Source organism: Eulemur rufifrons, chromosome 20, assembly GCF_041146395.1.
Source record: "Eulemur rufifrons isolate Redbay chromosome 20, OSU_ERuf_1, whole genome shotgun sequence".
In the NCBI taxonomy this organism is placed as follows: Eukaryota; Metazoa; Chordata; class Mammalia; order Primates; family Lemuridae; genus Eulemur; species Eulemur rufifrons.
Genome location: NC_091002.1, coordinates 41,206,567 through 41,230,546, shown reverse-complemented (window position 1 = coordinate 41,230,546; position 23,980 = coordinate 41,206,567). Strand labels below are relative to the sequence as shown.

Sequence of the window (23,980 nt, the reverse complement as noted above, 5' to 3'; positions counted from 1 at the left end):
AAAGTATGAAAAAGGATGGGAAGTATTCTCCCCTCCATAGACTCCCTGAAGGACACATTACCCTTCACAGCTCAAAGGGTTTCAAGTATGATTTCCCTCCTTTGCCTGTGCCGTGAGACAGGGCCAGAAGAAAGCAGAGTTCCTGTGTCCTGTGGGTCTTTCTGGTTCTGCTTTCTCATCCTTCTCTGTGCAAGACGCTGTTCTTGGTAGCAGAGATACAATAATAAGGTAGATGTGATTGTTTTTCTCAGGGTTTATATTCTCCAGGGAGATGCACCAAAGCCAAAAGTCCTGACTGGGACCCATAGGTGATTTATAGACACCTTCCCATCTCCTTCTCCTCTCCCCCAGGTAGACGCCTTATTGCTTGCAGATACAGTGAGGGGCTGGGAAGGACAGAGGAGGGAGGCCTTTGGGCAGCTGGCCCACTGATACATGTGTCCAAGGGGGCTTGCACAGGGACATTCTGGCACAGAGGGGAAGATGAGGAAAATACACTGTAGCATGCCTTCACTAGACCCAATGCACAAGGGAACATGCTATGTGGTCAGTTTCTTGGTGCAAAATTGGACACACTTAGTAGCAAACAGAAGTTGGAGTCAGTAAGCTCTATTCCAACTTGACTCACCCATATGGATGAATATATCTGGTACAAATTAAGTATTCCAACTCACTGATCTCTTCTGAAGTTAGTTCCATTTCTTTTGCCCCAGTGGTAAGAATCCAAAGAGTCACCCCTGAACCAGAGAAACTGAGGCACGTGTCCAAGAAGTTTGCCCAGGGACGTTCCCTGTAATCCTGTGTATAAATGCCTCTCTATAGGAGATGGATAAATAAAACGGCACAACATATATCAGTCAAAAGAAATGTGCTAGATCTGCATGTAGAAATATAACTATTAATAGATTTTTAAAAAATTTTTTATATTGAGACAGGGTCTCACTCTGTTGCCCTAGGCTGGAGTGCAGTGGCATGATCACAACTCACTACAGCCTCAAAGAATTCGGGGGGCTCAAGCAATTCTCCTGCCTCAGCCTCCTGAGTAGCTAAGACTACAGGGGGCATTCCACTGTGGCCGGCTAATTTTTTATTTTTGTGTAGAAACAAGGTCTCACTATGTTGCCCAGGCTAGTCTCAAACTCCTGGCCTCAAGTGATCCTCCTAATGTTAAGTGATCCTCCCGCCTTAGACTCCCGAATTGCTGGGAGTAGAGGTATGAGTCACTGCACCCGACCTAGAGCTAAAAACATTGTTGAATGAAAGCTGCAGATAAATTTGTACAAGTGATACGATTTGAAAAAGAAAAGAGACGAAAGAAAATTACACACTTAAACAGGCAACTGGGTTTGGGGCTGGTATCCCAACAGACTTCAGCCTTATCAGTAAAGTTCTAAAAACTTTTTAACAGAGAACATAGCCATAGACAATACATGTAATTACAAATTGATTTTTAAATGTGAATTAAAAATATAAAGTTTTCTGGAAGTAAGAGCTAAAAGATAACCTGTGGTATGAATAGGACAGCTTAGACCAATGGTTTCCCATGTTATGGCCTCCATTGGGTTTAAGAAGAAAATATTAGAATTCTATGTCTGTCTATTTTTTATCTTGTCCTTTTAAAAGTTCTATTTTTGCATGTTTTAGAATGTATATATTTTTAAGGCTAGTAAATATATACAGTTTAGTAATACTAGTACATGTATATAATTTTAAATTGAAGAAATATGAATATAAGAATATACTTAAAATTTTTTTTTTATTATTGATACATGACCAGAAAAACTTAGCGACCACTTACTAGCTTACATAAGACTGACCCTAGTCCTTCTTACTCAGAGCCCTGGCCTTGTGTGGCAGCCCAATGGCAGGAGGAGAGGAAGGCAGAGAATCTTTATCATTGACTGAACAAGCAGCAGGGGGTCTCCAGGCCTCTCCCTGAGGGGAGGGTGAACCTGAGCCAACTGTGCTCGTGGCAAACCAAATCCAGAGACACCTCTGCCACCCCCTATCACCTTTCAAGCTCAAGAAATGACAGGACACAATGTGGATGTGTCTGCAGCTGGCTTTAATTCTGCCAAAACCAAGTTTTACCCCTAGACAGTGGCCTTCCATTTCCAAGACAGAAGTTACCTCACCCATACTGGGAAAAGCCAAATGGGCTTGGCAAGGGCAGCCACCAAAGGGAGTTGCATTTTTTCCATTTGTCAGACCAGGAAGCACCCAGCCACCTTCAATGCCATAAAAAGAATGACCCATCTTGCATTTGGTATACTAGTGTAAAAAATCTTGGTGTACCTATTAAATTCCAGAGAACTTCTATTCTAAAAAGAGAGAGAATCATCTACCATAAGCTCCAGGACTCACAGTGAACAAGTAAAGCAGGATGTCAACATTTCCATTTGAAATCATACTTACACATACAAGAAGGCCCAGAAACAGACCATTTCTGTCATGAAAGAGGCCAGAGCTACAGGGTGATAGTTAAGAGCAGGGGTCAGCCACCTTTTTCTATAAAGGACCACATACTAAATATTTAGGCTTTGTGGGTCATATGCTCTCCACTGCTGCTACTCAACCCAGCCATAGTAACAGGAAAGTAGCCACAGATAATACACAAACAAATGCACATGGCTGTTGCTATGAATTGAGAATTTGTGTCGTACCCAACCCCCAATGTGATGGTATTAGGAGGTTGGGCCCTTGAAAGATAATTAGGTTTTGTTTTGTTTTGTTTTTTTGAGACAGAGTCCTGCTCTGTTGCCCGGCTAGAGTGCCATGTCATCAGCCTAGCTCATAGCAACCTCAAACTCCTGGGCTCAAGCGATCCTCCTGCCTCAGCCTCCCGAGTAGCTGGGACTACAGGCGCATGCCACCATGCCCAGCTAATTTTTCTATTTTTAGTAGAGACAGGTTCTCATTGTTTCTCAGGCTGGTCTCGAACTCTTGAGCTCAAGCAATCCTCCCACCTCCCAGAGTGCCAGGATTACAGGTGCGAGCCACCACAACTGGCCAATAATTAGGTTTAGATGAGGTCATGAGGTTAGGGTTCCCATGATGGGATTAGTGCCCTATAGGAAGAGACCAGAAAGGTAGCTCTCCCTCTCCAACGTGTGAGGAAACAGTGAGAACCAGCCATCTGCAAGCCAGAAAGAGGCCTTCACCAAGAACTGAATTAACCAGTACTTTGTTTTTGGACTCCCCAGCCTCCAAAACAGTAAGAAATAAATGCCTGTTATTTAAGCCACTCAATCTATGGTATTCTGTTACAGAAAACTAAGACGGCTATGTTCCAATAAAACTTTATTTACAAAAGCAGATGGCAGGCCAGATTTGGCTCATTGGCCAAAGCTAATGACTCTGCTTAATAAGATAGTCATGGGGTGAGTAAGTGTTAGCTAGCTACCCATCCAATTTCATCACTTTCTGGCAAGAGACCTTGGATCGGGCTGGTCACTTTGTTCTCTAAGCCTCAGTTTCCTTGATTCCAAAATGAGAACAAGAGCAAGTACCTCAGAGGGCTGCCGAGAAGATTAAACACGGTAAACTGGATGAAGCACTTAGGCCCACCCCAGGCTAAGAGCTCAATACACGGTAGCCACTGTTCTTAGGACACCAATAATGTTAACAGCCAGCACTGGCTTCCAAACTAAACATGGACATGGGGAGAAAACAACTAAAATTAAACTTTTGCCAAATTTCCTCAGAAACATTCACAGCAAAAATATTTTAGAAGTAGGACTGGAGCCTGCCATTTAAGAATTCTTGGCTCATTATATATTTTACATAGGACAATCTGTACAGAATTATATTGAATGACAAAATGGTTTTTCATTTGGAAGAGTTGCTTCTGTGAAGAAACTGCCACCTATTCTCATGTCTACATATCAAAGAAGACAGATTAATAAATATTAGACTAGACGCCAAAAATGTGGCATGACCACTGCCACTTTGCAGCCCTGTGCCTCGGTAGACATAACGAATCAATCACAGCACTCTTTGTCAAGAAACATTTTCCACACAGTTCCCTAAGCAACCATAATATAGAATCTATTCACCACTCCTGTTCTAGAAAGTACTGCTAAATGTGGATCTCTTCAATGTTATTTTTAAAATTTATTAAACGTTTTTCATTGATGTGGGTTGCCCACTGAGGTCAAGAATAAATGTTCTTGGGCCAGGAGTGGTGGCTCACTCCTGCAATCCTAACACTCTGGGAGGCTGAGCAGGAGGATCGCTTGAGCCCAGGAGTTGAAGATTGCAGTGAGCTATGATGACGCCACTGCACTCTAGCCAGGGAGACAGAGCAAGGCTCTGTCTCAAACAAAAAAGAATAAATGTTCTTGGAGGTAATCAGAAACCTCAGGAGTAGGCCTTGAGAAAAAGTACAAGAATGCTGGACTAGGAATTAAGAAATCCAAGTTGTAGTTCTCTTTCTGTCTCTCGTTACCTATATATTTCTGGACAAATCATCTTAACTTCTCTACTTCTGCTTCTTCCTCAGAAGATAATTTTATAACAAAGTTATTTGTGGCTCTAAATACAGCTGGTCCACATTATTTGCAGATTCTACATTTGCAAATGTACCTACTCACTAAAATTTTTTTACTTATAAGCCCCAAATCAATACTTATGGAGCTTTTGTGGTCATTTTTGGACATGCACAGAGCAGTGAAAATTCTGAATCACTTGACGTTCATGTTCCTATCTGAGGTCAAACAAGGTGACACTCTGCCTTGTCTCAGTTCTAATGCAAACAGGTGTCTTTTTAGCAGTGTGTTTAGTGTTGTGTTTTTCGAATTTTTGTCTTTTTTGTTGGTGATTTTGCAGTTTAAAATGCACCCCCTCTCCCCGCCCCGAGTGTGTGCTGAAGTGTTTTCTAGTGTTCCTAAGAGCAAGAGGTAGTGATGCGCCCTAAGGAGAAATTACTTTGTTCAGGCATGTGCTACAGTGCTTTTGGCTGTGAGTTCAATGCTAATGCATCAATAATATATATTAGATAAAGCACCTTTAAACAGAAATACACCAAGACTAGAGGCTCAAGGGAATTGAACTCCCTATTTCCTCTAGGAACCAAAGTTCAGTATTTGTTAATTCAGTGTTCATAGTGACTTTATAAAACATAACTGCTACAAATTCCACTATATCTATTTCTCTATTTAATATTATCAGTTTTAACGCCATCAAGAAAGAGGCTGCATAAAAGTGCTTTATGTGCCCATATGTGTCAAATACTCTAACTATCCCACTGGCTTACTTCCCTTCTAAGAGAAAAAGCCGAAAAACAAATACTCCAATTAATGCTAAAGGTTTCTTTAGAAAAACATATATAAGTGAAATCAACAAATAAAATATTCCTAGGGAAACAAATTCTTGTTTTATCTAAGGAGCTCAGACCCCTCTCTCTTCCCTCCCTCATGAGATCTCTGGAAAGGATAAGTTGAACTGGCCAGGCATGGCAGCATGTGCCTGTAATCCCAGCTACTCGGAAGACTAAGGCAGAAGGATCACTTGAGGTCAGTAGCTCGAGGGCAGCCTGGGCAACATAGCAAGACCCCGGATCTCTACAATGAAAACAACAGAGTTGAACTGCTCCTTTCTCCATCACCTCCGAGAACATTCTGAGTACCAGAGCAATAACTAGCACAGCTCTGTGTAACGGTTGCCTGTGGGTTGGGGAGAAGCCCCTTTATACCACCACATTTAAACACGGTACCTGCAAGCAGTCGAGGGACGTGCTGACCACTCGTGGAGACTTGGATTGACAAGCTAGCTCAAATGGAAGGAAATACTTGTCAGCTTCAATGAAGTTTGCCTTTGGTGGTGCAGCTGCGCCAAGCCTAGGAAAAAAGCAAGAGAGGGCTGAGAGGGGAAATGAAAAAAAAAAAAAAAGCTTGCTTTTCCTGCACCTTACTCTAACTTCCCATTCCACTTGCAACCATCTAATCAAACGTGCCTGCAAACTGTATCTTGAGGCCAGATATTAAAAAGTTAAACACACACATTAGGAAAAAACCACTGAAGTGCTACATGCAGAAAGCACGGTCTCTGGTTATTGTGTGGAATAGCATCTTGGACCGAGTTCCGGTGGCAGCCATGCCAGAGCTGTATTTCTGAAATGTGACTAACTGGCTTCCTTACTGTGACGGTCAGGAGCAGCCGGTTATGGAGCGAGCTGTCCTCGTGCCTAAGGAAGCACGTCATACCACAGACTTTGCTGCTTCTGTCAAGAAAAGGTACGACAGCATTACCTTGATCTTTACCCTTTCCTCCAACTAGGCAGGTATTGAGGTGGTAACCTGTTATCACAGTTAGCCTAGCCTCGGTGAAAACACACACAGAATTCCACCATGTGCCCAGAGAGTGTGAGGATTGGAAAAATGAGAACACATGCAGAAAAGGGCATTTCCACGGCCACTACCCTAGTCCCTTCATGCTGTACCTCAGCAAGGAGTAAGTGCCATAGCTTACCTCTGCTTCTCTATTTCTGCTTTGATCTCATCTGGTGGGGAAGAAGGAAAAGCACATTAGGAGCATGCAACATTTATGTAAAAGAAAACTTTGCTGAAAGATATTTGGAAACCATTGAAAAGAATGTTTATGAAATGTTTAAATACAAAAATGCTGATATGAAGTGAAAGAAGTAATTATAACAGCAATAATAACACTTTCATGGTAGAGACTACGTGCTGGGCATTATTCTAAGTACATGCTTTAACTCATTTAATCCTTATACCAATCCTATGAGGCATGTACTATTATCGTCTCCATCTTAGAGCAGGGTTTTCAACCTTGGCACTACTGACACTTGGGGCTGGGTAATTCTGTTACGGGGCTGTCCTGTGTGTTGCAGAATGGTTAGCACCACCCCTGGCCTCCACCCACTGGATGCCAGTAGCACCCCCAACCCCCACCACGGACCTGAAAACCAAAAATGTCTCTAGGCACTGCCAAGCATCCCCTGAGCAAAACTGCCTCTGATGAGAACCAATGCTTTTGATGAAAAAACCAAGGCACAGGAAGGTTAAGTAGCTCACCTGCTGTTACACATCAAGAACTGCGGAACCAGAATTTGAACCCAGGCTTTTTAGCTCTACAGCCCACATTCTACTTATTTCCCTACTCTGCTGAATGTATGTCAGTGATCACTAGTTAACACAGTATCATGGTAATATAAACATCTCAACTGTGTAAATACATGCATAGAAGACTACAAACAAATGTAACAAAATATTGAACCAAATAAAATGTTGGAAGTTGTCTAAGTAATGGGATGACGATTTTTTTAGCAAAAGTTTTTTAAAGCAATTGTGGTAAAATAAAACGTATATAACCTATAATTTACCATTGTAACCATTTTTAAGTGTACAGTTCAGTGGCATTAAGTATACTCATGCTGTTGTGCTAAGGCACATGACATGTTTACAAATTAAAATTAATTTCAAAATCTTTACCATGGAGGATACAACTACACAGTCAGGGTTATTGTATCATTATTCAGAAATCATAATCTCACAAATACTCTTACTTCCAGAAGAGCAAGGTTTTGTGGCATTGAAACAAGAGAACGCCCTGTCTAAATACACAGAGCTCCCCCTCAAACCACGGAGTCAAACATATTCCTACATTTTCGGCCCACAGGCACCACGTATTATCAAAACAGGCAAGGGAAGGTCTGTCCTGAATGTCATGTATTCAGATCATCTCCAACAGGCCAGCCTCCTTTACACAATCTCTTGAGATCCAATGGCTTAGATATGGCATTAGTTATCCCAGCAACTGCAATACACAGTTCTGGAGGTTACAAATTTCCTTTTCTTTGTCAACTGTATGTTAGACTGAACTTCAGAAGGTGAGAACCAAGTAACTGACTCTCTAAAGGTAGCAATTAATTTCTAACCTTCAGGCTGGTCTTTCAATGTCTGCTTATTACACACCTAAGGAAACAGGAGAGACTAGTAGCCAGATGACTAATACCAAGCATTACGCTCAGGGACCGTAAGGTCTGTGACACACAGGGTCTGTTACAGACAGCTACGTGGCATGGATCCTGCGCCTCAGGGATAAGAATCCTCTAAGGGAGGAGCTCTGGCTGCCTCTAGCACAGGCCCACCAGGCTGTGGAAGTAGCTGAGGAGATCCAGCCCATGAGGCTGGTGGCCAAAGCTGTCAGCTTTCAGAATCTATACCCCTAACACCAAGGCTCTGCTTGGATGGCAAGATCTTGTGACATGCCAGAGGGGCACTGCTGCCCAAACTCAAATGTAAGGTTTCCTTCCAATCATGGTTACCTTGTTACAGTGAAGTTTAAATGCTAAAGTGTATCTGAAGCAAACAGGCCTTTGCTAGAGTCCGTACTGGCCTCCGGACTCTAAAACAATCTGTTGTGGAATGCCACTGGTGCAAACTCACCAGTCAATGAATCAATCACCAGGACATCTACTCACTGAGGCACAGCGGGTAATAAAACCAAATGCAGAGGCTACATCAATTACAAAGGCCTATGGAGACCAGGCAGGAAACATCAAGGAGAAACATTGTGGGCATAAGACCTTCGGGACAGGGAGGGCCCCCTCTCTAACCAATAGGGTAAAGGGTGCAGCAGCTCCTCAGCCCCAGCTGGCTGGAGCCTCTAGAGATCCTAAGCACAGAGGTGTCAGTTGTTTGATTTTTCCAGAGATCAAAATCCAGATTTTAAGTGAAAGCTCCAATTGCAATTCAAAAGCAACTTCAACTATTTAAAAAAAAAATCACGGTTCAAATAAGACCAGTGTGCAGGCTTTCCCTGGCCCTGACACTACCAGTTTGCAACCTTTGCTTTAAGGGACAGAGAGGAACCAAGGAGAGAGTGCTTCACTCGCTGCAGAAAAGTAACTGCAGGGGATAAAAGTGGTTTTAAGTACTATAGGCCAGGCACGGTTGCTCATGTCTGTAATCCCACAGCTTTGGGAGGTCGAGGTGGGAGGACTGCTTGAGCCCAGGAGTTTGAGACTAGCCTGGGCAACACAGAGAGACCCCATCTCCATAAAAAAATCAAATAAATGAGCCAAGTGTGGTGGTATGCACCTGTAGTCCCAGCTACTCGGGCAGCTGAGGCAGAAGGATCGCTTGAGCCCAGGTGTTCAAGGCTGCGGTGAGCTATGACGGTGTCACTACACTCCAGCCTGGGTGATAGAGACCCTGTCTCTTAAAAAAATAAAAATAAAAGACCATGACCAGTGCTATGAGAACAAAATATGAAGTTTGCAGAAGCTAAATGTTGCTCAGCCAAAGAGCAAAGAGCAACTAAGCAGCCAGAGGACGAGAGTTCAGGGCCAAACTCCGACATAAATCTTACAGATAAAGAAACAAGACCCTAATCCTCCTTTCTGGCCAGCCCCAGCACGACCGCAGCAAAGGCACACCCTGGTTTTCAAATGGCACGGAGAAGGGCCAGTGTGACCCACAGCAGCAGCGGCGCAGGGCACAGTGACCGAAGAGCGCAGCCCCCCACTGCGAGCAGGAAAGGGGAACTCACCACTCTACTGGGAGAACAGCTGCAGAAGTCCAAGAAACTGCGGTGGCAAATCCCGTGTTCACAGATTTTCCTTAGTTTTCTCAATTCATCCTTAAGTATTCCCACAAGATGTTAGGAATTGTTGCACTTTCTGAACTACTCTTTGCTGCGGAAAAAACAATCTTCAAAATCCCCTCTACTGGGCACAGTAGAGGCCCAGACGATACAGCCCCCTTTGTAACAGATACGAGGAGGCCCATAGACACGCAGGGACAGGGTGGCCCGATCTGACCTTCCTTTGCACGGATCACTCTGGTTGCAGCTTTGAGAATAAAGAGGAGGGTGACAGGGACAGAAGCAGGGAAATCAATCAGGAGGCTACTGCTAACAACCCAGGCTGGCAACAATGGGGGCCTGGACCAGGCAGAAGCTGCGCAGGTGGAAAGAAGGACCAGGCTGAAGCACACGATACCGTTTTTACAGGCTGGACGTGTTGAAATGGTAACAGTTTCATACGGCCTTACCTAATAGTTGGGTTCTAGATAGATTTGGATAACGCAATTTTTGTTTTCATTAAAAGGAGGGAACAATAGTAACAGAGAATAAATTTGTGGGAGGGGGCCTCACAGACAAGATGGCACAGGCTGGTGTGGTGGAGAGAAAAGAAACAGGTATGAGGTTCAGGTAGAGCTGGGTTCAAGGCCTGGCATGGACATCTATTAGCTGAATGGTGCCAGGTGGGTTACGAAACTTCCCTGAATCTACACTAAATAATGAAGATGATAAAAGGCAGCCCCATACATTCCAGAGACTGTAACTAGGCACTTGGATGCAGATAATTTTCTTTTTTTTTTTGAGACAAAGTCTCACTCTGTTGCCAAGGCTGGTGTGCAGTGGCCCGACCATAGCTCATTGTAACCTCCAACTCCCGGGCTCCAGCCATCCTCCTGCCTCAGCCTCCCAAATAGCTAGGACTATAGGTGCATGCCACCATGCCTGGCTGATTTTTAAACATTTTTGTAGAGACACTATGTTGCCCAGGATGGTCTCAAACTCCTGGGCTCAAGCAGTCTTCCTGCCTCAGCCTCTCAAAGTGCTGGGATTACAGACATGAGCCACTGTGCCTGGCCAGATAATTCCTTTGACAATCTCACAAAAAAGGTCTTGTTAGATTAATGATAGTGGCTGGCACAAAGCAGGTGGCCAATAAATGTCAGTTCTCTTGCTCTATCTTGAAACAGGAGTCAGTAATAACAATATTAGCAGCAGCTGACACTCACTGATTGCTTACTAGTGGCAAGTACTCACTCAGTCCTCCCCACAACCCAGGGAGGCAAGAACACTCTAATCATCCAGAATTGTTTTACAGGTGAGGAATCTGAGCACAGAAAGGTTATGTCACCTGCCCACGGTAGCAGCCAGGCAGTGCTACCATGCAGCTGGGATTCAGGCCCAGGCAGCCTGCTCCAGAGCCAGCACTCCAGAACCACCCAAAGAGGAGGAGAGGGAGGAGGATGCTGCAGGGAGACGGGCATGTGGTGGGGCACGCCTGCCCCACTTTATGGCTCGGTATCTTTACAGGCAATAAATGAACAGGCTGGAAAGGAGGGAGCCTGGGCGGGGCGGCTATAGCTGAAAAGCAGCCACACTGCCCTCCTGGGAAATCCTTCCTGGGTGTGGCTTCTCTCCCGCTCATCAGCACCTCTGGCACCAGCTCATTCTCCCTTCCACTCCCAAGGTGAGTCCAGCAATGACCATCACCAACTCCAACCCAACACTGCCCAACAATCCCCCAGTGGTCAGTGCCCCCACATGCCAAAGGAGCCCTGCACACCTCGGCCTGCCCGCAGACATCTATCCGCCATACTCCTCCCTCCCCTGCAAACCAGCGCTGCCCCTGCTTCCTTCAGGTCCCCTCCAGTCACCTCCTCCTCCACTCGGAGCCAGCCTGCTGCAGCTGGTTACCCTGAATCTCGTCCCGTGTGGAACTGTGGCACATCCAGCTCCTTCCTGATCTCTGTCCACACCTTCTCTCCTTCCAGCTGACCTACTCAACTGCTCCCAGCAGGACCTTTCTTTGGCTTGGCAGACCTTGACTTGGCCAACCTGTTAGCTTTCCTTTGTCTTCATTTTCCAGGGTAGGTGCCATTAGCAAGACTGTTATCAGAATGACAGGCAACCAACAGCCTTGACTCTCTCTGACCTTTAGTCTTAATTTCTGGCAAAACCCCAAACTTAGATTGTGCTGCCAGCTCCTTTTGACCGGTCTCCACCTAACCAGACTCTGACAACAGGGCAGGTTGGTAGATCTATAAAGCCATAACCGCAAGTGGAACCCTAATACTGCCAGCTAACCCCATCTTCTCTCACTCCTGTACCTTTTATGTTCTCCTCAAACAGCCCATCTGCCTCCTGGGCACCGCCCTTCCGTCACCGTCCTCTTTACTCACAGCCTGTGGAGCAGCCTTCCACTTCACCCAGAAACTAGAAGCGAACACAAGGAGACTCTCTCAACTTCCGGTCAGCAAACCTACAACCCGACCTCTTTCTGCACCCAGCCTTGGCTCTCTTCTGCTACAAGGGGGTCGGTGTCCAATCCTTCCACCTCTGCAGTCTCCCGCCCTACCCGCCTTCTCGAGAACTACTATCTGTACTGTCTCGAATCTGATCACTTCTGACCACACTAGGCCACCATCCTACGCCAGGCCCGACCACCATCCTCCCCGGCCTGGACCAGCACAACAGCCTCTGACTGGTCTCACTGTGCAGAAGGACTCTCTCAAGATAGAAATCAGAGGACACCACTCCTTTGCTCAGAACTCTCCAGCACCTTTCCATCTCACCTTGTGTAAATTAAAAACTTGACTTTGGCCTCCAAGCCTCAGTATGATCTGGCCCTTCGCTCTCACCTTCTGCCACCCTGCCCTGGTCTACCTGTTGCGCCAACACACCAAATACGTTTCTGTCTCGGGGCCTTTGCACTTGCTATTCCTGCTGCCAGGAGTGCCCACCCTCCCTCAGACATCTGTGTGGCTCCCGCCCTCATGTCCTTCAGGTTGCTGCTCAGGTGTCACCTCTGCAGACAGGCCCTCCCTCACCACCTAGAACTGCCACCCCCGCTCGCCTTGTCAACCTGTACCTCCTTACCCGCTTTGTGTTTCCACTTTACTCTGATTCATTTTTCTAGTTTTCCTTCACAGTATTTATCACCCTTGACATTTTATGCATCAGCTCATCTATTCCCTGTCTTCCCCAGTAGAGCTCTGTGACAGCAGGGACGCTGGCGCTGCTGCTCACTGTTGAATCCCCAGCACCTAGACTTCTTCGGCACAGAGTAGTCATCGCTCACTATTTGTTGAAAAAATGAAAAATGACCTTTCTCTTTCTTGCATTATTTAATCTCCCCCTCAACTGGCTCCCTTCCTAGTGACATTTAAACAAGTTCAAGTCTCTTCCACCTTAAAAAAGGAAAAAAACACAACAAAAAACTTCCAAGATCCACATCTCCCTCCTCCTCTTCACACACAGCCGAACTCTGGGAAAGAGTTGTCCATGCTCACTGTCTGTTTCCTCACCTCCCACTCGTGCCTCGACCCACGCCAGTCTGGCTTTCACCTGCCTCACGCCACCACCACAGCTCCGGCTAAGGCCACCAGTGACCCACGTGTCTCTAAATTTGATGGGCATTTTCCTAGTCTTCATTGGACTTCACCTCCCTGCACTGGACATTACTGGCCACCCCTGTCTCCCACCCCTTGAAATTTTGTCTACTTCTGGTTTAACAACCACATACTTTCCTCACCTCCATTCAGCTTTTTGCCCATCTCTGCTGTATTTCCTCTGCAGACTCGACCTCCTTTGCCCAGCCAGGCCCAGGCCCCCCGCCTCTCCCTCTCTGCATACTGTCCCAGTAGGCCTTCAATTCCCACCTAGACCCTGATGACTCCAAATTTCTATCTCCAGCCCGGGCCTCTCTTATGAACATCAGGCTCATATATCCAGCCGCTTCCTGTCCAACTGGATGCTCAAAGGCAGATCAAACTCCACACATTCAAGTCCCAACTCAGATCAACCTCCTCCCTGCCTCCTGTGCCCACCATGTGGTTCTCTTCCCATACTCCCATCTTAAAGAACAGCACCATTATCCATCCAGTTGGGCCAGTCAGAAATTGGAGAGTCAGGCTAATCAATCCACTCTTTCTCATGTTCTTACCCACTCCAGGTTTTGTTGGCTTCACCACCTTCTAACCAGGTTTTACTCTATTTCTGTTGTCACCACTCTAGTCCAGGCCACCAACATCTCTCACCTGGACGAGGGTAACTGCCTGCCATAGTTTGAATGTCCCTGCCAAAACTTATGTTACAATATAATTGCCACTGTGACAGTATTAAGAGGTGGGACCTTTAAGAGGTGATTAGGTTATGAGGGCTCGACCCTCAAGAATAGTTTTTTTTTTGGTGGGGCAGGGGGGTCCCCTGGCCTAGAATGCAGTGTCATCACCATAGCTCAATGCAACTTCAAACTCCGGGGCTCAGGCGATCCTCCTGCCTCAGCCTCCCGAGTAGCTCAGACTACAGGCACGTGCCACAATGCCCAGTTAATTTTTCTATGTTTAGTAGAGATGGAGTCTCACTCTTGCTCAGGCTGGTCTTGAACTCCTGAGTTCAAGCAATCCTCCCACCTCAGCCTCCTAAAGTGCTAGGATTACAGGCGTGAGCCACCATACCCAGCCTTCAGGAATAGATTAATGCCATTATTGCAGGCTCCTGATAAAAGGATAAGTTCAGCCCCATTTCCTCTGTCTCTCACACTTATGCCATGGGATGACCCTTGCCACACGCCGGTGCCATACTCTTGGACTTCCCAGCCTCCAAAACTGTAAGCCAAATAAACTTCTTTCCTTTATAAATTACCCAGGCTGTAGCATCCTGTTACAGCAACATAAAACTGACTAAGACGCTGCTTCTTCAGTGGTGTCTGGGCAATCCTTCTAGTCTTCCTCTAAGATGTTCTGAACATAGTGGCCCAAGTGATCTTTCCAAAATACACGCCTGGTCATCCTGTCACCTTCCTCCTTGTTTAATACTCTTCAGTGTCATCCCACTGCTTTTGACCTAAAAAATCAAGCTCCTCACCAAGAACTCCTGGTCCTGAATGTTGGGGTCCTGGCCCACCTCTCTGACCTCATCCCCAAACACTCTTCCCCTCATTTACCACATTCCAACCACACACTGGCCTCTTTCAGCTTCTTCAACAGTAGCATTCCTCTCTGCCACAGGGCCTTTGCTCAGGCTGTTCCCTCTGCTGAAATGCCTCCCACTCCAATCTGCTTAATTCTTACTCATCATGCAGCCCTCAAGACTCCCTGAAGTCTTCCCTCACGCCTTTGTTCAATGCCCGTGCAGGACCAGGTTTCCCTCCAGGACCAGGTTTCCCTCCGTTAGGACTTCTCAGGTTGTTGGTATGACCCAGAGGACACGATCATATGAACAATGCCCATCTCCCCCATTAGCCTGCAAACTCCATCAGAACAGGGTCCCTGTTCGTTTTGTTCCCTTTGCATCATGACACCAGGTGTGACACCCATATAACTGTCTTCTGAATGAACGCCAGCCTGGTTTAGTCAACAGATAAAAGGACTATACTCACAACAACAAATATGGACTGACTACTTCCTAGGACTGAGGGAAAATTTAAGAATTTTATATCCTAGCACAAAAAGGCTGTTCTCCCCCAAAAGCTATTAACACCTATTAAAATACTAAGCTAAAAGACTTATTTATACCCAAGACAGTAAACAAAAACAAGTCTCTTACAGCAAGGTTCCAGGAATGAATCAGCAAGGGTAAAAAACTATTTTTTCTAAGATAATCTTGCTGGAAAGAAAGTCAAGTATTTTCCTGGCAGGCCCCCTAAGTCTGGTGAAAATGGCGAGAACTAAACACAGCTCTGAGCTATTTATATAGGACACTCCATGTTCTTGCTGATTAAGTACACATTTTCACAAGTTCGCTCTTTTCCATGAAGAATGGGCTTACTGTTTTCCCTAGCACTGCTTTCAGAGTCTCCCCTGAGGTTTACAAGTACAGGACAGAGCTCTAAATTCATTCATCCAACCACTGCTTCACCCGCACTGACATGTCAGAGACTTGCAAAAAGGTCCATAAACCAACTAATAGGGGAGGCAGAGAAAGGCAACTATTTAGTTCCTTCTCCTTTAAAGATGGTAACACCAATGCCCCTGAATTTTAGCAGGTCATCTGTTAGCTGCCAGGTACTGTGCCAGTTACCTCCTACATTAGTTCACTTCACCTTCACAATCATCCTTCGACACAGGTATTACCACCTTTATCAGCTCTAGAAACTGAGGATCAAAGAAGAATCATAGGACTATCAACAAGCAAAGTTTCAAACTCAACTCTTGATAAATTTTCCACCAACCCAATATATATAAACGCTTTTCAATAATCAACAATTCTATTTTTAGATGCCGCTTTTTTCAACAGCAGACATCCTCCTGAAGAATCCTCATAAAGCTTTTCAACCAAAAGTAATCTGCCAGGGTCCGGAGTCCTGTTATTACTCAAATCAAGTTACCATATATCATATGGGTATATATAAATGTTGAATGTTTTACGCACATATTAATACAACTAAGATTTATGAATATATGTCCTTAACTGGATCCCTTCCCAATGACTTTAAACAAGTTAAAGTCTTTTTAACTTTTAACTTTTTAACTCCCATGATCCACATCTCCCTCCTCCTCTTTACGACACAACCAAACTTTGGGAAGAAGTTGTCCATGTTCACTGTCTGTTTCTTCATCACCTACTCATGCCTCAACCCACGCCAGTCTGGCTTTCACTTCCATTATGCCACCAAAACAGCTTAAGTGGAGGTCACCAATGACCCACATGTCTCTAATCCCATATATTAAACAGTCAGAGTAGCAAATCTAAGAATGGATTCTATGATCTGTATGTTAGGATAGAACAGGTACTGAGCGCCCACCTGGCTGTGCAGATGTGGGCAAGCTGCTCTCTTGGCCTTGGTTTCCCATTGCCTGCTGTACCCAAAGACAGACTTCACTTACAAGTCACAACTCCAGAATAAGAGGGAGCTTACTGTTGATGAAGAGCTATCATAAATCAGGAAAACTTAATAACTCAAATGAAGCTGAAGTGAAACCAGCGCTTCGGCCTCATTTCTTTCTCTCCATTAGTCCCTAAATTAAACCGAGGACATATTTAGTGGTAAAAAGCTGAAGAAAAAAGCTGTGATCTTTTTGATTAGAGGCTTTCAAATATATCTCAAAATACAGTCTCTTTACTGAAACTTCACTGCAGTATAATGACTGTTTTAAAGACTACGTTGAATATTTTATGTTCAAGAACTTTCATATGGAAAGGCAATAAAGCATGGTAGTTAACAGTTAAGATCTTGGACTCCGGAGCTAGACTGCCTGTGTCCTGGCTCTGTCACTTACTGGCCAACTCAATTCTCTGGGCCGCAGTGGGCATAAGAGTGAGAACTAAACTGCATGGGAACCACATGGCACCATGCCTGGAGCTCAGAAATGCTTGGTACATGGCAGGTATCATACAGATATAACACATGTGATTTTAAAAAGTCACTCAATTTCACATAAAAAAAGTTTACTATTCTTTTTATATTTTCTTGATAACGACTGAGAATAATGACAGCTAGCAATTACAGAGCACTTAGCCATTACTTAGTATTTTTGTGTGTATTAAATTATTAAGAATCTGCATCTCTTAACATATGTATAATATATGAAAAGAGGATTGTTAGAACAATTCAGTTAAATTATAGACAAATTTTTCTGTACCCAATTTTATTTTATTCATTTATTTCTTGGAGACAGGGTCTTCCGGTCACCCAGGCTAGACTGCAGTGATGCAATCATAACTCACTGTAACCTAGAAATCCTGGCCTCAAGCAATCCTGCCACCTCCATCTCCCAAGTAGCTAGGACTACATGTCCGGCTAATTTTTAAAAATTTTTTGTAGAGACAGGGTCTAACTATGTTAGTCAGGCTGGTCTCAAACTCTCGGCCTCAAGCGCTCCTCTCACCTCAGCCTCCTGCCTTAGCCTCCAAAAATGCTGGGATTACAGGCATGAGCCACCATACCCAATTTTAAAACACTTGGAATTATCTTGTCAAGCCTTCAAATTTCATATAGTTTAAGAGTAGAAATATAATTTTTTAAAAGAGGTATGGTTTCTGTCACAGACTAGAGTGCAGTGGTATGATCTCATAGCTCACTGCACCCTTGAACTCCTGGGTTTAGGCAATCCTGCCTCAGCCTCTCAAGTAGCTGGGACTTCTGGCATGAGCCACCACACCCAGCCAGAAATATAAAGAGACATCATGGGAGAAGATGAGTCTTAAATAACACAACTATAAAAGGGAGGTTGTAAGAATATAATTACATTCTCCAACCGAGAGCTGAAAGGCTGAGTATTTAATTCATTTAACAAGGTAAAGAGCAACAATGTCCTTGGGGTGATGAATACTCTCAAAGGCTCTCTTGATTTCTCCAGATAAATGTTGGAGCACACTACCCCCTAACTAGGCAGTCCCTATGTATGTATTTGGTATTTAGTGCAGATAATTCACTGCGATTACTGTAAACCTGTTCCATCATGATTACCACTGTTTTACGAGGGACAACCCCTGTCTTCACTGAGTTTGGCAAGTTCACACTCCAATAAACACAGCCTTTCACTCATGTAATTACATTCTTACTTACTGCATCTACGAGCCAAATAGAGAAGTAAGTTATTCCTGAGTGAGGAACCAACTAAGGTTAAGAACATCAACTCAGAGCAGTTATATTAATAGTATCTGTGGTTTATCACAACTTACAATAATAAAAATAAATAACAATAGCCACAAGCATTTACTGAGAACCTACTGCTCCCCAAGTTCTTTGTACATGTCAACTAACTTAACCTTTATAATAACCCTATAAGGAAGGTATAAGATTAAGTAACCTGCCCAAGTGGAAGGTACCAAGTAGCAAGTGGAAGCCAGGGGATTTGAACCCAGGAAGTCTTGAGTCACACAAGACATGCTCCTAGCTCTTAGCATCTGTACTATTCAGCCCCTGCAGCCCTGATCCCCTCCCGAGATATGCTACAAGTGGTGGAATCATATCACAAAAGCTGTTTCCTGTAAGTGTTCTCTCTCAAGCATTTCAACTTTGAGCAGCCATTTACATTTCCTCTTATCACAATTAATGACAATCTACACATGGTAATCTCTAAGGCACTAACCACATAGCATTACTTACGCATGGGCTCCTTTCAGCCATTTTTCCAAACTTCTCTTCTTCAGTGAGACTACTGGACACAAGACTGGGCCCTGAGATGCAGAGTGAAATATCACCAGATACTTTGCTATGTTTTCTCTTTCTAAGTTAAAGCAGTCACTTCTATTTAACAGCAATAACACACAATTACTTTCTTAAAAAAGGCAGCTACTTAACACTATGCATAGATTCCCTTAAGATGGTTCTTATTATGCTACTGGAGTGATAGCTCATAATTAATGGTAAGCCACCACTCCAATCTGCTATTCATACAGTCTGTAGTCAAATTACTTCTTATCTATGCCATTTCTTAAAATTCACTACTAAAACACTTAAAACATACATTCTGCAACTTGGGTTGTACAAATCCGAACTTCTGAACAAAGACATGATCCAAAAGTATCTAATAAGCTCTCAATGTTATAGCCTTTCTGGTCCAGATGAAAGCAAATATTTTTCTTTTTTTTTTTTTTGAGACAGGGTATCGCTTTGTTGCCCAGGCCTGAGGGCAGTGGCATGATCATAGCTCACTGCAACCTCCAACTCCTGAGCTCAAGTGATCCTCCTGGCTCAGCCTCCCAAGTAGCTGGGACTACAGGAGCGTGTCACCACACCCAGCTAATTTTTTCTATTTTTTGTAGAGACAGGGTCTTGCTATGTTGCTCAAGCTGGTTTTGAACTCCTGACCTCAAGTGATCTCCTGCCTCAGCCTCCTGAAGTGCGACGATTCAGGTGTAAGCCACTGCGCCTGGCCCAGGTGAAAATTTTATAAGTCGGTCCCAACACTGTGATATACAATTTGGTGGAAATTTTATGTTAAGAAGTTTTCTAAAGGGAAAAATGAAAACTTTTCTTCCAAATAACTATTTTGAAACTTCCACAATATTCTTAAAGTGATATCGAAAAGATAAGAGTCTGGGCAGATTTCAATGTTGGGTTATAAATACCAGGCTCTTGCCTAACTAACAGACTGCTTTGTAGTGATTATCCCACATTCCTGATAATACTCCACAGGTAGCCTTGGTTATTGGAATAGAAAAGCTTTAAAAATCTAAATCTCAGTAAATTCCTTCCATTGATCCTGAATTTCACAGGATCAGGAGCAAGTGTTTCCAGATTGTCTAGGCAACAACAACCTCTGTATCAATAGTTGATCCCTGAGGAAGTCTCAGACCCTTCTGAGAATCTGATGAAAACCATGGACCTTCTTCCTAGGGAAGTGCAAAGTTCTTAAGCCAATTTCTATGTCCCAAGAGAAGAATACTGCTCTATACCTTACACCAAATAGAGACAGGTGACGGCAATCTCAAATTCTGTGACATAAAATCAACCTTTCCATTTACTCAATTTGTTAGGGAAAACTAGTCTTTTTACAGATTCCAAACCAAAGGGGTAGTGAATTAGCTTAAAGACAGCTCTGGCCAAATGTACTGATCCTACCCACCCAGTACTCGCTTCCAAAATTCCACGTGGTGAATACTTCTTGCTTTTCAGTACTGGGCTCAAATGTTACCTCCTCAGAAAGGATTACTTTCCTGACCACCCTATCTAAAGCCGTCCCCAGGCCCTCTTTATCACATCTTGCTCTTTTATTTTCACAACAGTATTTATTAATATTCAAAAATACCTTATTTATTTTCTAAGTTATTTTGTCTCTTCTATTAGAATATAAGCTCCATATGGGCAAGGTCTGTCTTGTTCTCCACTGTATCCTCAGTGACTGGTACACAGTAGGCATATGATAAATATTTGAAAGATTAAAACTAAAAGACGGAATATTGATTTTGGCATCAACTACCAAGACTTTAGCTATGAATTAAACTTCTCTCTCTTTCCATGATCTGAGGATTCATTCAATCACCAAGTATTTATTGAACCCCTATTGTGCGCTAGGCACTGTCACGGGTACAAGGGATAGAGCAATGAATAAATAAGACAACCATCTGTGCTCTATAGACCCTATGTTTCAGTATATATTTTAGCGGGACTACCCAGAATAAGCAGATGTCTCATTGCACATTACAAAGCCTGGGAGATACTGATCACTGTCTACATTCCTTCCTTGCAGGAAAGAGCTATGGGAGATACCCAAATTAAAGTAAAACATTCTCCAATCGGGCACTTCCAAAGCAAGCCTCAGGAGTTTCCCTAAACCAGCTGGGCAGCTCTTCCCACATGCTCTGCTCACCTGGGGGAACCCCAAACAGCAGAGCCCAAGTAAAGGAAAAACTTAGGGCAAGGGCTACTGTTTCCGAGGACTTGGAGGTGGCAAGGGGAGGAACCAGGAAAGAGGACAAGGAGTCGTGGCAAGAGCCCTGAGCTGGAAAGCTGGAGAACCAGCCCTGGCTGTCACCAACTTGCTAGGTGACCTTGGGCCAGTCCCGAGTTGCCCCGGCATCAGTCCCCCCCGGGGTATGATAAGGAGGAGACCAGGAGTATGGGATTCGGGTTGGGGGGGAAGCGGAGGCCAAGAGGCCGGGCTGAGGCCAGGCAGGGTAACGGCCGGCGTGGGGAGGACAGCGCGGGCCGGGAGGGGGCGGCTCACCCACCGAGCGCCACCTGGCAGGCCCTGCGCAGCTGGGAGTGCTGGGGCCGCTTCACCTCCTTGTCGGCTAGGATCTTCTCCAGGGCCCGGGACACGAACATGCTCTTGGTCTGGCTTTCCTGCATGGCCCCGGCCCGGTGGGGGCTGGCAGCCCCGGGGGCGGGCGGCGCGAGCGAGCTAGCGAACGAGGCCGCGGGCCCGGCGTCCCGGCCGGCACCGGCCGCGTCGGTCCGCGCCGCCCAGTCAGGAAGCGACGCTGCGGCCCCACGGCGCCGCCATGTTGGAGCGTGTCACGTGACCACGTGACGAGGGGGGGCCGCTACGGGCGCCGGGCGTCCGTCGACCCCGTGACCCTGGCGGGGCGGGGCGGGCCCAGGGATGGGGGCGGGGCCAGGTGGGTGAGCAGGGGAGCGGAAGAGCGAGGGAGGCAGGAGGGAAGACGGTGGGGAGGTCCACGGGAGTAGGTGCCGGGAAGAGGGGACGTGGGGACAAAAGGAAGGAGGTGAAAGGGAGGAGAGGTGGTGCTGGAGGTGAGAGGGAGAGGTGGGAGAGGAAGAGAGAGAACTGGGGGAAAGAGTTGGTGAGTGAGAGAGATGATAAAGGGCAGGAGGAGGAGGTGAGGGGACAGAAGATTGGAGGAAAGGAGTTGGTGAAGGAATGAGAGAGGTGATAGGGACGGAGGGGAGGCAAGGAGGAAAGAGAGGAAGCCGGGGGAGCAAAAGAGCAGGTGGAGGCGTGAAGGTAAGAGGAAAAGTGAGATTGGAGGAGAGGTGGAGATGGGGAGAGGGGAGAGGGGGGTAGGAGGAGGGCGGTCAGGAGAAGAGCAGAGAAGAGGGAGGCAGGAGAGAAGAGGAGAGGGAGGGAAAGGGAGGAAGCTAGGAGAAGAGGGAAAGCGGAAGGAGATAGACAAAGAGATGGTGTGGGAAGGAGGTGAAGGGCAAGAAGTGAGGAAGAATGGAAAAAACTTGTTGGGAGATGGAGAGAGAAGAGGAAACGGAAGGGGTAGGGAGTGGAGGGAGAGGGGAGGTGAAAGGAGGCAGAGAGAGAGAGAGGAAGAAGGTGTATTCATGGGCACTTTGCACCAGCACGATTTCACCATGCCTGTTGGCAAGACGCACTGATCCACACAACCCTCCTATCACCTCAGTGGCGCCAGCTCCTGTTCCTCCAGTTCAGTGAACTGTTATTGAGTGCCATGTCTGTTCCTCCGGAGTTTATCCAGTCTCTTATAAACCTGTGGATCCTCACAGTGCAGTGAGCAGGACAGGGGGCTTTGAGGGTATTTGACCAAAAGAAGAAATAGAAATGGCAAGTGTCACCCAGCCTGCAAGTGAGTGTAAAAAGACAGATGTTTGGAACCAGGGGAGCTTCCACTCCATCCCACAAAAATGATAATATCATAACAGCCATTAGCGATGTCCCCTGGATCCCTCCAGCCTCCCCCAGGGCAGACATGGTGCTGCTTGGGCTCCTGCAAGGACATTGTCTTTCTTGGAAACCTCGGAGACTTCTCAGGCAGGCCTGCCCAAATGTTCAAGTCTGGGCTCAAATATCTCCATGGGGAGGCCTTCCCTTCTCTCCCCAGTTGATATTTCTCCTAGCATTTTCTGACCCTTTGTAGAGGCCGCAGAGGGGCAGGCTGTATCCCCAGGGCCTGGTCCAGAGCTAGGTAGAATGTTTCATGGCCATAAATTCCATAAGTTCCACTGCTGGTGATGCCACTTTAAAGCTCCTCCCAGGAAGAGGTAGAGTCTCTTTTTCCACCGGGTGAACCCGGACCAGCCCTGTGACTGGTCTTGACCAACAGAACATGGCAATAGTGCGGCTGCACAAGTTGCAGAGCCTAAGCATCCAGAGGCCTGGCCCAGTCCTTCCTTTGCGCTCCTGGAATGCTGCATGATACTTAGAAGTAGCCCCACAAAAAAAGGGCACATGGAGAGAGAGCCACTCATCCCCGCTGTCGCAGCTGTGCCTAGTCCCCAGCCAACCCTTCAGCTGAATACAGACAGCAGCATGAGTGACTCTGGTGCGACCTGCAGAAGAACTGTCCAGCCAACCCATAGAATAGGGGAAAACAACAAACTGTTACTTTGAGTTACTACATTTTGGTGTAGCTTGTAACGCAGCAATAGATCACTGAGACACCCTTCAATCCTTATGTGTTGAATGAATGAAGTGAATGAATGAGGGTGTGAAAGTCTCAGAAAAGTACAGTGCAATCTGCTGAGTAACAAGTTTTGAGTGACCCCCCACAGCAAGGCCAGACCATGTCACTCCCTCGCAGAAAACCTAACAGTGGCCCCCACCATTGCCCTTGGCATTGAGTCTTGGGCTTGCACTGTGGCCAACAAGGCGTAATAGGGACCTTGCCAATTTCTCTGACCTCATCTCTCTCCTTTCCTCCTTCTCAGAACTCTGGCCACTGTGGATTCCTTTTTGTTCCCAAGGGCTTGGCTGTGTACTTCTGTCCCTCTCAATCAGTGCTTCTCAGTGAAGGCAGTAGCACCTCCGGTGTCATTTTGAACTATTGGGGCGGAGGGGGGGATATTTTTATTGTCATAATAGGAGCAGGAATGCTAGACATCCTGTAAAGTGCTGAACAA

At 45.7% G+C, this 23,980-nt stretch overlaps 1 protein-coding gene across 3 annotated transcripts in view; it reads right to left on the bottom strand.

The window, feature by feature from the left end:
* Positions 1-21,681, bottom strand: part of ARFGEF2 (ARF guanine nucleotide exchange factor 2) — an 85,171-nt gene extending 63,490 nt beyond the window's left edge. For 2 of the 3 annotated variants that reach the window (XM_069496286.1, XM_069496287.1), the window contains exons 1-3: positions 21,382-21,681; positions 6,469-6,499; positions 5,714-5,837 (exon numbers count right to left, since the gene is read on the bottom strand). In XM_069496286.1, the coding sequence (XP_069352387.1) occupies positions 5,714-5,837; positions 6,469-6,499; positions 21,382-21,502 (276 nt within the window). In that variant the 5' untranslated portion in view covers positions 21,503-21,681. The remainder of the gene's footprint in view (positions 1-5,713; positions 5,838-6,468; positions 6,500-21,381) is intronic. The other variant, XM_069496288.1, reaches the window with a different exon arrangement.
* Positions 21,682-23,980: the final 2,299 nt, after the last annotated feature.